The sequence below is a fragment of the Zonotrichia leucophrys genome, chromosome 15 (genome assembly GCF_028769735.1).
Source record: "Zonotrichia leucophrys gambelii isolate GWCS_2022_RI chromosome 15, RI_Zleu_2.0, whole genome shotgun sequence".
NCBI lineage: Eukaryota > Metazoa > Chordata > Aves > Passeriformes > Passerellidae > Zonotrichia > Zonotrichia leucophrys.
Window position 1 is genome coordinate 11,344,593 of NC_088185.1, and position 13,096 is coordinate 11,357,688.

The window sequence follows — 13,096 nt, forward strand, 5'->3', positions numbered from 1 at the left end:
CCATTATTTCTAATAAACTTGTTAATAAATGCACTTGCTACGTTATGTTACCAGGTTATTTGTGAGCTTAACCTTTATTGAGAATGGCTTAATTACAAATAAAAATATATTTATGTATAAAATCCCTGCATGTAAAATCCCCTTCCTTTGCTATTGACATCCTGACAGAAACAAAGCAACAGAACATTTTCAGAGTAATCTTGTAATAGGAAACAAAGTCTCAGAAAATGCAGGTGGTTCTGGGTGCTTGTGCAGTGAGCTGCTTTTTCAGTTGAATTGGTGTCACATACTCGGTCTTCTCAGTGGGCTTTTGCTTCTCCCTTGTGTTTTCATCTCTCACAGCCATCTTCCATTTGGCAGCTGTATGACATCCTGTTGTAGGGGACTTCTCCTTTTGTCTGCTTTGTTTATCTTTCACTTTTGTTGAAGCATTTAAACCCTGGGTACCCAACACTTACCTGTCAATATTGTTACACCTGTGTGTGCACTTCAGAACACTGAGCCTGCCCTTAAGTTCATGTTTTCTGTACACCCAGGATTCACTTTTGGTAATGGAAACAGTGAGATGCTGAATGCCAGTTAGAAGCCTTTGTAAGAATTGGTTTTATTCAACTAATCAAGCCTGCTCTAAGACAAATCCTGTGGCAGTTTAATGGGATTGAATGAACCTGAAAATGCATGGGTTAAGGGGGTACTCTAAGAGCCTGTAGCTTCCATACCTGTTAATTATTAACTGAGCTAATACACTCTCTCAAAATCAAACATCACAATTTTGGCCCTGGATATAAAAATTCCCAGATCAGGAGTTTTCTGTTTATTTACTTTGGAGGAGTTGAAAGGCACCACCTACAACAAACACAGGTTTTGTGCCTTTCTTCTGGAAGGATTCTGCTGGTGGCACTGATGGACCAGTTCTCCACAAACCACATCCTACCTGTTGCTCATCACTGCCAGAATGTATTTAAACTTCACCAATGATAATTGAAATTTGACACACAAAACTTCCTGTCATGCACTTTTGTTTGGATTTTTTAAGGGTTACTGCATTTTTAGGTGTCTGTTACTATTTTTGCCTTTGTACAAAGGAGCACTCTTGATTCTACTAGTACTTAGTCAACACTGTCTACTTTTCAGTTAGTCAACAACTGATAAAAGAAAATGTTTATCTTGGTAAAAAACTTTCTATGCTGAAAGTAGATTCCTATTTGTTATATCCACACAGTTTCAGAACTTGAACAGTTCTTTTCCTAAAACCATGCCAGAGATGTGGGACCTCTGTCTTAAGTGCAAATTTTCCTAGTTTTATGTCAGTGCTGATTTTCCTACTCACTTTCATATAGGCAGGACTGAAAATTGAGACTTGTAAGAAATTAGGATGGATGAAGCTGAAAGAAGTGTTTTTTTCTTACACTTCAGAGTGCTCCTCAGGTAACAGAGGAAAGGGCTATGAATGGGTATTACCAATTTCACTTAATGTCTCAATATAGCAACACCTTTATCCACATACAGCTGCAGTATAAGAGCTAGAACAATCTAAGTTCCTGCCTTCTTACTTGTAGAAGGTATGTTTGTATTTCCTCTTTCTTTAATTGATTTTAGCTCTTCTGAGAATGTCACTGAACTAATACTAACAGCAAAATTTGGCTCAAATTATGATTTAGCATTTTAGATACAATGCAGTAGATGCTGTCAGATATTTACAATTTACACACAAAATATATACCATTAGTGTGGATGACAATTTTCTGCATTTGCTTAATAAGTTTAAATATTTAAAATATTCATATTTAGAATGGATTCTGCAGAAACTGGCACATGTGGGTGGCATAACATTCAGAGCTTTTTGCAAAGAGCAGTAAAGACTTCCCAGTGCAAATAAAATCTTTCCATTTATAAGTTTTGGAGCAATGTGGAGTTCTGAGCAGTCATCCAAGAGGATTTAGCCAAAAGAGATTGAGTTTGTAGTGCAAGGGAGTAATTCCAGTATTGCAGTTGCATAAATGGTAAATCTCTGTGAATTTGGTAGGTGGGAAGTTTCCTACATTGCAGACAATACTGATGAACCAGCAAGGCTTTTTTTTCTTATTTAAAGATGGTTTAAATTAATAATTTTTTCCTTTTACAATATTCTGCTGAACTTCAAATCCATAGGTTTTGTATGAAGACCAGCCCTTCATGCTTTGACAGAGAGAGTAACAGGTATTTTCTATTTTTTCCTTTGTTCACCTAAACCTATGCAAATATTACCAAGTGTTAAAATTCATAAATTTGGTGCTTTTTCTTATGTGTTTAATTTGAAAATAAGCTGAAAGTGAACAGGCTCTGGGCCTGTATTTTAGAACTGCTGTCAAATGTGCAATTTTGAAAATTAGGGGAAGAAAAAAAACCAAAGACAGATATTGCAAAATCAAAAAAAAAAAAAAAAAAAGAGAAAAAGGTAAAGACAGCATTGCAGTATAGTCCTGTCAATGTCTGTAAAGCCTCCCTTGGTGAGGGTCCCGCTGCAGTCCAGGAGGGAGGTGTGTGCAGGGGAGTCCTGAGACGAGCAGCCAGCTGCCCTGCAGGCTGTGCAGGAAGGAGCAGCAGTGTCTGGAGGGTGTCAGCTGTCTGTGTAGATGAACAGAATATCTTCATCCGTGCCATAACTTGTCCTGGCTTCCTCAAAGTTACTGATGCTGGTGCAGCATGTTCCTGAAGGAGGAACAAAATGTTACAAAAAATTCTGAAGGATTTGCCAGTGAAAGGTTCTTACATGGGATGTAACAGTATAGAGACTACACCCAGCAGCTTAGGTTACAGCTTTACTCAGGTAGATTTTTCACCTGAAGTAGTGCTGCAGACAGGTACCAAAGTACCCTTCTGCTACATTCTGCACATGGACATTTCAGCACCTCTCACTAACCCATCTGAAAGCCAAACAAGCCAATTGCTAGAATGCCTATCTGAATTCTTCAACTAAATCATACCACAAAATGCATTAACGTGGCAAAACCCCTTCTGACAAATTGGGTAGTGATGCTTAAAATGTCTGAGCACTGCGAGGAGAGGTCCAGCTGTGGCTGTGTCAGACTCATTAATAATGCACTGGCTGAATCCATCCAAAAGGGACAGGCTACTCACGGTCAGCATAGGCAGGGTTGTTGTAGTAAATGCTCCCTGAGGCTTTGTTGTAGCCACATAACACAATGAAATGGCCCTGGTAGTCAGGGCTCCTGCAGAAGCACTTCTGTCCAATGGGAAGGAAGCAGCAGTATTTGACAGGACTTGAGCAGAGATCACACAGCAGCAGGACTGCGTTCACAAGGACAATGGCTACGTGACCCTGGGACAGGTGGTTTTGGATGTCTTGAACGGTGACTGTGCTGCAAGGAAAAAACAGACACATTATTGAAAGGGGCTGGTGAAAAGAAAGGGCCTGATGGTGGACAGTGCAGCTGGCACTTTATAGATACATCACAGATACACTTCTTTATCACAGGTACAGCTCTTTGCTGTTGAACCCTGCAGGCTTTGCTGTGGACAAACCCTGACAGAACCTGTAGCATTCACAGCCTTCTCATTTCACTGCTGCTGCTGAAGTGCAGAGCAACAGGTCTGTATTTGCAGTAACACATTCTGAGATGACATACCAGATGCCCCAGAGAAGAGAATGAAAGGAGCTGGCAACTCACTCAGGAACTTGAGGGACTTCTGTTGTAGGAAAATTTTAAGTGAAGTCTTCTCTCTTGCTGTTAGAAAAGCTTATCTCTGAAACACCAAATCTTCATCCAGTGAGTGGTTAAATGTTGTGTAACCACTAACCAAATTAAGATGTACCCAGATATGCCTGTGTCACACTAGCTGAAGTTTTGAATTGCCTCATATTTTAGGCTTTATATTTACAGACAGTAAGTATTCACCAAACACCACCCATAACCTCAGCTTTTAAAAGCTGTCCCTCTCTGAGGCAGATGGTGTGTTCCATATGCGTGAGAAACTCATTCCTTGGATCAGTTCCAGATGTCTGTGCTGTGTGCACCACCTGACTGAGCTCATGTGCTTTTTATTTAATCCTTCCCCACTCTGACGCCCCAGCACTGCACAGGTAAATGTGCCCTCTGTCCCTGCCTTGATCAAGGCCACGGTCTTAAGACTGCAAAAGCAACAGGGACTGTGTGTCCCTTCTGTCCTGTCACAGCTTATTCATTAAAGTGAAGGTGACTCCATGCATGTTAGCAAGGACACTTGATTCTGCTAAATATAAGTTATGCTCCAGCATTCAGATGTTATTGTGGCTGCCCCATATCCTCTCTTCTTTCCTTACCCTAATCATTTACCCCACTTTGACAGCAGGGATCCAAGTCCAGCTTCCCTATAAAAAGGGATGCAGCTCAAGTTGGATGTTTGGTCATTCCCCAATCAAATTTCACTGCTGATTATAAAATTCTGCAGTTTTTCCATTTCCTCTGGGTTTGTAGTTCTTTCACGGAGTTCCTTATTTCATGGTCTCCTTGGCAAAAGCTCCTATGCTAACTTGTAATTTGCATGTTTGTCTGGGAACAGAGATCCATAATGTTTGCATAGTTCTGGGAACAATGAGTTCTGTACCCACACAGCATTCCCCTTAATTCCAGCAATGGCCAATTAGATTGCTGTAGGCACTCCCTACTAAGTGTAATGGATAACCAAATTCAGAACACAGTCAGCTCCTATCAGCATTTTCTTATCACTTATTTTGCATCATGACTAATTTTTTTTCAAACTTCATTATTAGGTCTTGATGTGCATGAGGTTTTTTTGAGACAGATATAGGAGAAAGACACTAATTGGTAAAAAAAGGCCTAGGGCTTGATTTCAGTCTCTTTCAGTGATTTAGCTTGGTGCCTCCAAGAAAAGCAGGGGCCCACAGAATCTCCAAAGAGAAAGAAAACAGCTTACCATTTCTCCACCAGCACCTTGCAGTCTTTGGCTTGTGCAAAGAGCTGATTCACTCGATTCTCTTCTGTGTCAAAGTGCTTCCTGTAAAATGACTGTGGAAATAACAGAAGTTCTGAACTGGAATGGTGTTTACCTTGGGTAATCCACCACTTAGAGTCTGCTAGCAAGAGCCTGCAGAAGTTGGAGCTCTGGCTATGGGATAAAAGATCTCTCCCTTAGTTTGCTGGAAACAAGACAAGGATTTCTGCTCTGAATTACAAATTAAATTTGCTCCTGGTCAGTTACTGTTGCAGTTTCTGTCCAGTGGCTGTTCAGCTGCCTAGGTAAGAGAAGCCTGTCTGGTTTCCCAGGGGAAACTGGGCAGGAGCTTGCAATAAAGTCACCACTGCTACAGGCCCTGGAGAGGCCAAGCTCTCCGTGGATGGGAGGCTGAGTTCCCCTCTCACCTCTAGAGGTGGATCTTCCAGGTCAAGGCTGAGGCACGGTGGTGGGGAAAGTGTGGAAGCTAAACACTGCTGCTGCCCAGGCTGTACCTGTTCTGTAGATAAATACAGGGCTTCAGTCTCCAAGGCTGTCAAATAGGTTGGAACCTTTCATGAACACTACATGCAAACTTTTTAAAAATTCAAAAGGTGGAATCAGTATGGGATCATACTGCCTTTGAAACAGATCCGTGCCAGTTTTGGCAGTAGGTCAAATTAAATGTGGTTGACTGTCAGTAAGACACCAGAGCTTTTACAGCATGACACTCAAGGCTTTTAAAGCTGCCTGCTGTCCCCCTGTAGATGGGAACACTGACCTGATTTTTGTAGCCCTTGTCCACTCCGAGTGTCTGGGTGCAAAATTTATGCTTAACTCCGAAGTGCCGCATCAGGTAGGCCAGGTCAATAGTCCAGATACTCTTTGTTAACTGGAGATCCTGGATGGCTTTCTGAAACTCATCATTGTCCAAATGATTCAGGTACCTACGGTATCAACAAAGGCAGGGGAAGGGAAGCACAGATCTTAGGAGAAGCAAAATGTGTGCTGTAGTCCAAGCCTCTACATCACAGCACATAAAAACTGAAACAACAGGCTTGGCTAAGAAATAACCAAAAAAAACCAAACCAACCCACAAAGGAGACAGAAATTTAAGGGAAAGGAATAGGGAATATTTAACTGGATTTATTTCTGATTTTTTAAAATTGGAAATGTGTGGTTCCTTGACTGTTTCAGAGTGCTAGAAGTGTACAGGTGCTGTACCAGAGTCAAGCTGGTATAGAACTCTGTCCTGAAGGGTTTACAGTGTAATGTACAAGTGTATTAGAGCCAACACAGAAAGAAGAGTTAAAGACTAAAACTTCCTTCACACAATAGATGGATTTTAAAAGGAGGAGCCATAAAGGAATTCAGTACATATTCAAAGGAAGCTTGTCTTAGGCACTGATGACACAAAAGGAAGAAAGTGGGAGATGGAAGTCAGGAGGAGGCTTGGGACAGGTTGCAAAGGGGCAGGGCAGGGTAGCTACAGGGAGTTCTGAAAGTAAGAAAACAAATGGAAGTAAATGATAAAAAAGAAAAAGCAACTGGAATTGAGGATGCAGGGCAAACAAGGTCAGATCAGCAGGGTAAGAAGATTAATCTTGGAAGCTGAGTTTTGGGCACACTGGAGTGGCAAAGAGGTAAAGGGAATAGAGGTTACAGTAGTCAAGATGGGAAATTACCAGCACACGGACTAACGTCTTGGCAGAAGGGATGGAGAGAAATGAAAATCTTCTGCTTCATATCTACTAAGTGGACATCTAAATAGGTATTTCTCCTGCACCTAAGCTCATGTTCCTCTGTGGAAGGAAAGAGGAGTTCAGCAGGACAGCTACTAGTTCAAAAAACCAAAAATAAAGAAAAAAACCCCCAGAGGGCAACACAATTTTGAAGCTGAAACTACTGGAACACACACACTCATCCCACAGGTTGGGGCTCAGCAGGACAGAGGCAGTACAGGTACAGCACACACTCATAAACTGGGATACACCTACCCATCACTTGAAAACACAGAAAGGAATCAGATGAGTCACAGCTAACTATCATTTCTTAATTGTGACAACAGGAAAGAAGCAACACTTTCTATGAGCTTATGCATGCCAGCCTGCAAAGTTCAGAGAGCTGATTAGGTATTCTGCATCTGTGTAATTAGTCAATTATTCAAAAGAGTCTGAAGTTCACTCCAGTTTATGTTTTCCCTTGCTCCTGAGCTGGGCCCAAGCAGCAGTCACTGTCCAAGGGCACCTCAAAACCTGCTGCTCTCCTAAGACTGAACTCATGGCTGCTCCAACACACCTCCCTGGGTTTGCTTCCTGCTCCCCCTCCCCATGGAATGGCATTTCCCTCTCAGAGAGCCACTTACTGAAGCACCATCCTGGAGCAGGCCAGCCCGCAGTCCCAGTGGTACAGCTGCTGAATCACGGGCACTTTCAGCTGGATGCAGTCAGCTGGGTGAGCAGGACACAAACAATGTCAATCCATACAGCAATGCTTTTCCATGCCACCAAAAGTCAGCCTGTCCTCAGCACTACAACCATGGAAACTTAGGAACGTGGTTTTGTCTGACTGGCAGGTGGATTTTTTCTTTCTTAGTATTTCTGTACAGGTAAGAATCTGGTTTAATCTCATACTTCTTTGTTGTTCCATACCTAGATCACTGGCTTTCCACCCCCTTTTCCATTGGAAGTTTGGGGGGGGATTTTTTGTTTTTTTTTTTTTTCTGTGGGGTGATGTCCCACCACCCCTCAATTGATGCTGTGTCTCCTCCTGGATAACAGCAGGTAAGACACAGGTATTCATCTTTTCTCTTGTGTCTGACTGTACTTCTGTGCCACAAGAGGAGTTCAACCAAACTGGGAGAAAACATACCAAGATCTCTGGGTAGGAATCTCTTAGAAGCCCCACATATTTCTATAGATGTCATTTTTTCTCAGGAATGGTAATTTACAGAATTTAAAAAAACAAGTTAAAACTCGCAAGTGGCACTGTTGTCCTTTTTTATTAATTCCATCAAAACCTCAATAGAGAGGGAAAATTAATAAGCTCTGCCAAAATGTCCCAAAGTACAAGCTCCATCCTCTGCCTCAGTTTTTTATTTTTATGGGGTTGGCAACGTGGTGGTTTCAGTTTCACCACAAGCAGGACTTGAAGAGTTGTGCCTGTCATTGTTACTTCAGCATTGACCAAAGTGAGTTAATCACAAAGGGCTTTTCTCAATAACCTTTGATCTCGAAACGGCCTTTGACAAGTTTTGTTAACAGGGTCCTCTACATTTTATGATGGGAATAAAAATGCACTTGACATCATGTGGACTTGTTTAGTTTTGGGGTAATATGATTTATAGAACTTTTTAGATAATGTTGTTATATTTTTCCTAGCTGTGCCTCTGTTTAATCATGACTTTAAAGAATGGCACACCAGTTGATATATTCAGTCTTTTAAATTCATCTACCAAGTCCCACATTAACCAAGGAGTACGTGTTTTCTACGTGAAAGCTTCAGAGAGCAATAACAAGTTTCTTGGCCGCCCAGCTTCCAGTCACCTGTTTCCCAACACACCGAGAGCTCTTCAGCGATGGCTGTGGCTGTCCCGAGAGAGACCAGCCCGTCTGTGCCGTGCCTGTAAATCACCCTGCGAACCCTTCTGTGCTTGGCCAGCTCCCGCCGCCCCAACCTTACGGACGGAGCCGGTAATTCCCCATCGCTGCTAAGGGCAAACCCGGCTCGGCAGCACCGAGAGGCCGCCGGAGCCCCGGCAGGGCCCCGCGTTCCCCGCCCGCTCCCCGCCGGGCGCTCTGCCAGCCCGTTCCGCGGGCGGACTCGGCCTCCCCGCCGCCCCCTGCCCGCAGAGGCCCCGCCGGCCCGAGCGGGGCTGGACGGGCCGCACTGACCTGGCGGCGGCTCGCCGGCCTCCCGGGGACTCTTCATGGCCCGTTCACTGCCGGCCCCGCCGAGCCGGCGGCGCGGCCCCGGGGCCCGGCGCTGGCTCCTCCCGGAGGCGGGGGCTGAGGGGGGCCGGGCCCCGGGGCGCTTGCCCCGCGCCGTGGCGGCGAGGAGAGCGGCGGGGTGTGACAGCAGGCAGGGGCATGACACGGCGGGCGGGGGACGCGCAGCCCTGCCCCGGAGCGGGGGCACCGCGGGGCTGCCGGGCTGGCCCCGGGCGGGAGCGGACGGGACGAGGCTGCACCGCCCCCCGCGCTCGTTCCGGTTCCGGCGCGCGGAGCAGGGCGGGAGGCGGCGGAGGCCATTAGGGAGAGCGGCGCGGGCGGTGAGTGCGGCTCGGGGTTTTCGGTTCCCTGTGGGGCACCCTCGCTCCATGGGCGCTCTGGGGAGGTGCCCGGGCGATGCCGCATCCCCTGAGGGGGCCGGGTCGGAGCGGCGAGGTGCGGGAGGACTGGGGTGGCCCCGGCTCCCTCACGAACGGGCCCGGGGCCCCCGAGCGCGGCCGAGCTGTCCGCGGGGCTCGCAGGGGCCGTACCGCTGTGGGATCCACCTGGGGCCCTTGCCGTGGAGGTACGAGTAACCACTCGTTTGTAGTCCTTAGAAGTGAATTTCCCAGAAGAGACCTGGAAAAGACTGGCTGCTGATGTTTAACGTCTACATGGGCACGTCTCTAGAGAAGTGTTATCGATGCATAGTCAAAACACATGTTGTGTTAAAAATGTCAGAAAATTGGTTCGTCACACTACTGGAAGGGATGATGGATTGTGTAATTGGAAGTTATTCTACATCTTCCTTTGTAATAAACGCTTTTGTTTTCCTGGTGCCTCAGGTGTAGAGCCCCAGCACTGCAGCCATGTCGATCGGAGTGCCAATCAAGGTCCTGCACGAGGCCGAGGGCCACATCGTGACCTGCGAGACCAACACTGGAGAAGTTTATCGAGGCAAACTTATCGAAGCTGAAGACAACATGAACTGTCAGGTATCTTTTGTTTCACAAGGATGGAGGGAAGGTTGGCTGATCTGGGTCTCAGAAGGCTGAAAACGTGATTAAAAGACTGTTGCTTTTAGTTATGGGATTAAAAAAAAACTGTACTGATGCTGTTTTTTACTGTGGTGAAGTGGATTCAGCATTACAGAATGCTCCAAAGAGGTCAGAACTTATTTCCAGTTTCAGAGTAGGATTGGGCATCCCTGTCAGTAGGATCAGAGATTTTGTGAACAGTATTTTTCCAGAGTTCATTGTTTAAAGCCACTGAGTGTAAGAATAAAAAAACCTTGATTTAAGAAACTGAAGCTTATTTAATGCACATTACTATAGTCATTCCAAGAAGGCCTAACTTGGACTTATGGCAAGTGCTCATTGAAATCAGAATGCTTTCCTAATAGTCAGTACTAGAATAGCTTTATTAAAACTATTTACATATAAGAAAACAAAAATAATGATGCTGATAAAGCTAATTTGTAAACTGGTGAGAAAGCAAAAGTTCTGGGTGTGTTTGAATGGTCATGATGGTTTGTGTCACAGCTGAGGGCTGTCTGAGCACTGACTGATTTTCCCTTGCAGATGTCCAACATAACAGTGACATACAGAGATGGCCGGGTGGCACAGCTCGAGCAGGTCTACATCAGGGGCAGCAAGATACGGTTTCTCATCTTACCAGATATGTTGAAGAATGCTCCTATGCTAAAGAGCATGAAGAATAAAAACCAGGGTTCTGGAGCTGGCCGAGGGAAAGCAGCTATTCTCAAAGCTCAAGGTGGGTACAGTTTGTTCCAGGTCCCTCCCCCTGTTTTCCTGTAGAACTGGAAAACTCATCTCTGTCACTGAGGAGATTAAGCAGTAAGAAGTGGAAAGATTTCTGGATCATACAGTGTTTTTCTGTATGTTTTATCTTAAAGTGAGAGTCAGGATTCAAATTGTCCCAATTACCCAAATTGTCCCAATTGTTTAGTATTGATGCTACAGTAATTTAGAGGTAGTGAGTAGTCCTGTTAAACAGAGCCCTTCTGTTAAACTTAAAGAGTTCTGTTCTCCTGCAGTTGTGGCCACCAGCTGTTTGAAATGCTTGGGGAAGGATCCAGGTGTTCTTGTTGAGCTGTTGTAGGAAAACAGCTTTATTTACAAAGCTACTGGGGAGCTGTAACTATTACCTTTTCTGTAGTTCCCTGTCATTTGTGCCTTCCTCAGGGGATCAGTCTGCTTCTTAGGTAGCTCAGTAACAGTCATGTGCCACAGAGTCCCTGCTTAACTGCAGTGTGCAGTAAGGTTTTTGTGGGGGAGTAACTTACTGAGTAGTGTTACAAAACCTTGCAAGAACATGGGGTTCCACATCTCTTGGGTGGCACAGGTTTGTGTGTCAGAAGGAACATGAGATGTGTGAGTATCTGCTGCAGTTGTTCTGAGGAGCCACACTGTGGGACCATTAGGTTCTGGCTCTTCTCACAGAACACTTCTTGCTCTCACATCACTTTCTGAGCATTTCCTGCCTTCTGAGCCAGAGACCTTGAGTTTTGTTGATGTTTTGCTTGTCAGTTGTTGAGATAAATATGCAGGCATGTCAAATTCATGTCATCCCTGATGTTTTCTTTCTTCAGTGGCTGCAAGAGGAAGAGGCCGTGGTATGGGCCGTGGCAACATCTTCCAGAAGAGAAGATAATTTTGGTCTTAGCTAAATTGCTTTTTTTATTAGGGGTATTGACTTTGTGTGCATTGGTATCAACTTTGTTTAATAAATGTTTCTGACAAAAACTTGTCTGCTCTTACCTGTCAGGACAATTCTTGGGCAAATATTTCAAACTCAAGCCAGCTTTTGAAAATAGTGGACTTTATTATATCTAGTTTTGACCACTTTGTGTGATGCATTGGTTTTTGAAGATCATTATGTTTCCTTTTTCTTGTTAATCCTGCTGTCATTTATTCTCTAAAGAATTAGAAGGCATTCTTAATGAAGAATTTTAAGTCATACTATAAAGTCTTATTAGCAGCTGAATTTATGGAAAATACAGCAAAACAGAGGCAGCTTCCTGAGAAGCAGAGCACTGTGTTCTTTCTTTAGCTTTATATGGACCCACAATAGATAGAGGTCCACCTTCAGATCTTTGTATTGAACTTGTATTCTTGCATTTCTTATCTTTCTCTTTGGATATGGGGAGAATTTTTCATTAGGAACACACAACTTTGATAGCTTGAATCTATATTTGCAGTGAAAAAATCTATTCTGACTTTCTTAGCAGTGTTTCCCTGTGTCTGGGAAAAGATGACAGCATATAAAATAGGCATTTTCCAGGATAAGTTTGAAATGCTTTGTAGATTTGAAAGGCAGTGCAGGTGTGTGAGAAATTTTATAAATAGTTATCCATTAAACACAACTCAATCCAAATGCTGATTTTTGAACAAAACTCACTTTGAATTTCAGCTTTTGATCTTATTGTCTGTACACAGTTGTGTATAGATCAGCTGATCTGCAGGAAGCCAAATGTAGATGTAACTTCATTAAAGTGTAGCCTGGGTGTTTTTACTGACTTAAATGGTTGAAATGTTTCACTGTAACCCTTGTGTATCTAATCTCATACTTGCATAAGGTCAATTACCAGTCTGTACACACACTAAAGAGCTGCTCTTGCTTTTCTGCCTGGATGCTGTGAAGACTCTCCCTTGTGTGCAGACAGGAAAGTTGGACTAATGTATTAACTTGTTGAATTGTGTGTAAATAAAGCTGTGTTTGGTCTCTAGGGAAAGCCCTGCTGCATGTTCTTCTGGGTGGTAGTGATCATGAATATTTGCAATGGAACCCTCCTTAGAATGTGTGTAAGGGATACTTGAGCTTAACTCTAAAAGCATTTTAGTGTCATTTTGTACCTCTCATGAGCAATGTGTCCAAAAGATGGCAGTCCTCACAAACAGGGACCATTTCCACTGGTGCTGACTGGCTCACCTCTTTTGAAGTTCTGTTCTCCTTCTTGAGCAATGCCAAGCTGCTGTTCTCTCAGGAGCAGTGGGTGTGGCATTCAGCAGCACTGAGGGTGGGGGACAAGCAGGAATTTTGGAGAGAAACAGTAACTTTCCTCAGGAGGTTTGATGGAACAAACTGTATCTGCTTTAGGAAGTTTGGAGTAACTTCTCTAATGCATATCAGCTTTGATGAAGATACTGGATTTTGCAAAAACAAAAAGCTTTGCACTGTGGCTTCAGGTTGAGGCTGAGTCAAGGATGAAC

The 13,096-nt window shown here is 44.0% G+C and overlaps 2 protein-coding genes across 4 annotated transcripts; one reads left to right on the forward strand and one right to left on the reverse strand.

Annotated features, from left to right (window-relative positions):
• Window positions 1-42: 42 nt before the first annotated feature.
• GUCD1 (guanylyl cyclase domain containing 1) lies at window positions 43-9,014 on the reverse strand. Of its 2 annotated transcripts, XM_064726583.1 has the most exons (8): window positions 8,829-8,849; window positions 7,301-7,385; window positions 6,621-6,737; window positions 5,717-5,882; window positions 5,364-5,450; window positions 4,918-5,009; window positions 3,121-3,362; window positions 43-2,691 (listed from the first exon to the last, which is right to left on the reverse strand). In XM_064726583.1, exons 4-8 carry the CDS (start codon window positions 5,786-5,788, stop codon window positions 2,600-2,602), a joined length of 585 nt encoding a protein of 194 aa, XP_064582653.1. In that variant the 5' UTR covers window positions 5,789-5,882; window positions 6,621-6,737; window positions 7,301-7,385; window positions 8,829-8,849; the 3' UTR covers window positions 43-2,599. The 2 variants fall into 2 exon arrangements, with proteins under 2 accessions (XP_064582653.1, XP_064582652.1); XM_064726582.1 differs by lacking the exons at window positions 5,364-5,450; window positions 6,621-6,737 and having other exon boundaries at window positions 8,829-9,014.
• A 41-nt stretch (window positions 9,015-9,055) lies between these two features.
• SNRPD3 (small nuclear ribonucleoprotein D3 polypeptide) lies at window positions 9,056-12,612 on the forward strand. 2 transcript variants are annotated; one of them, XM_064726584.1, is made up of 4 exons: window positions 9,056-9,205; window positions 9,710-9,859; window positions 10,445-10,637; window positions 11,476-12,612. In XM_064726584.1, exons 2-4 carry the CDS (start codon window positions 9,734-9,736, stop codon window positions 11,535-11,537), a joined length of 381 nt encoding a protein of 126 aa, XP_064582654.1. In that variant the 5' UTR covers window positions 9,056-9,205; window positions 9,710-9,733; the 3' UTR covers window positions 11,538-12,612. The 2 variants fall into 2 exon arrangements, with proteins under 2 accessions (XP_064582654.1, XP_064582655.1); XM_064726585.1 differs by lacking the exon at window positions 9,056-9,205 and adding an exon at window positions 9,249-9,450.
• Window positions 12,613-13,096: the final 484 nt, after the last annotated feature.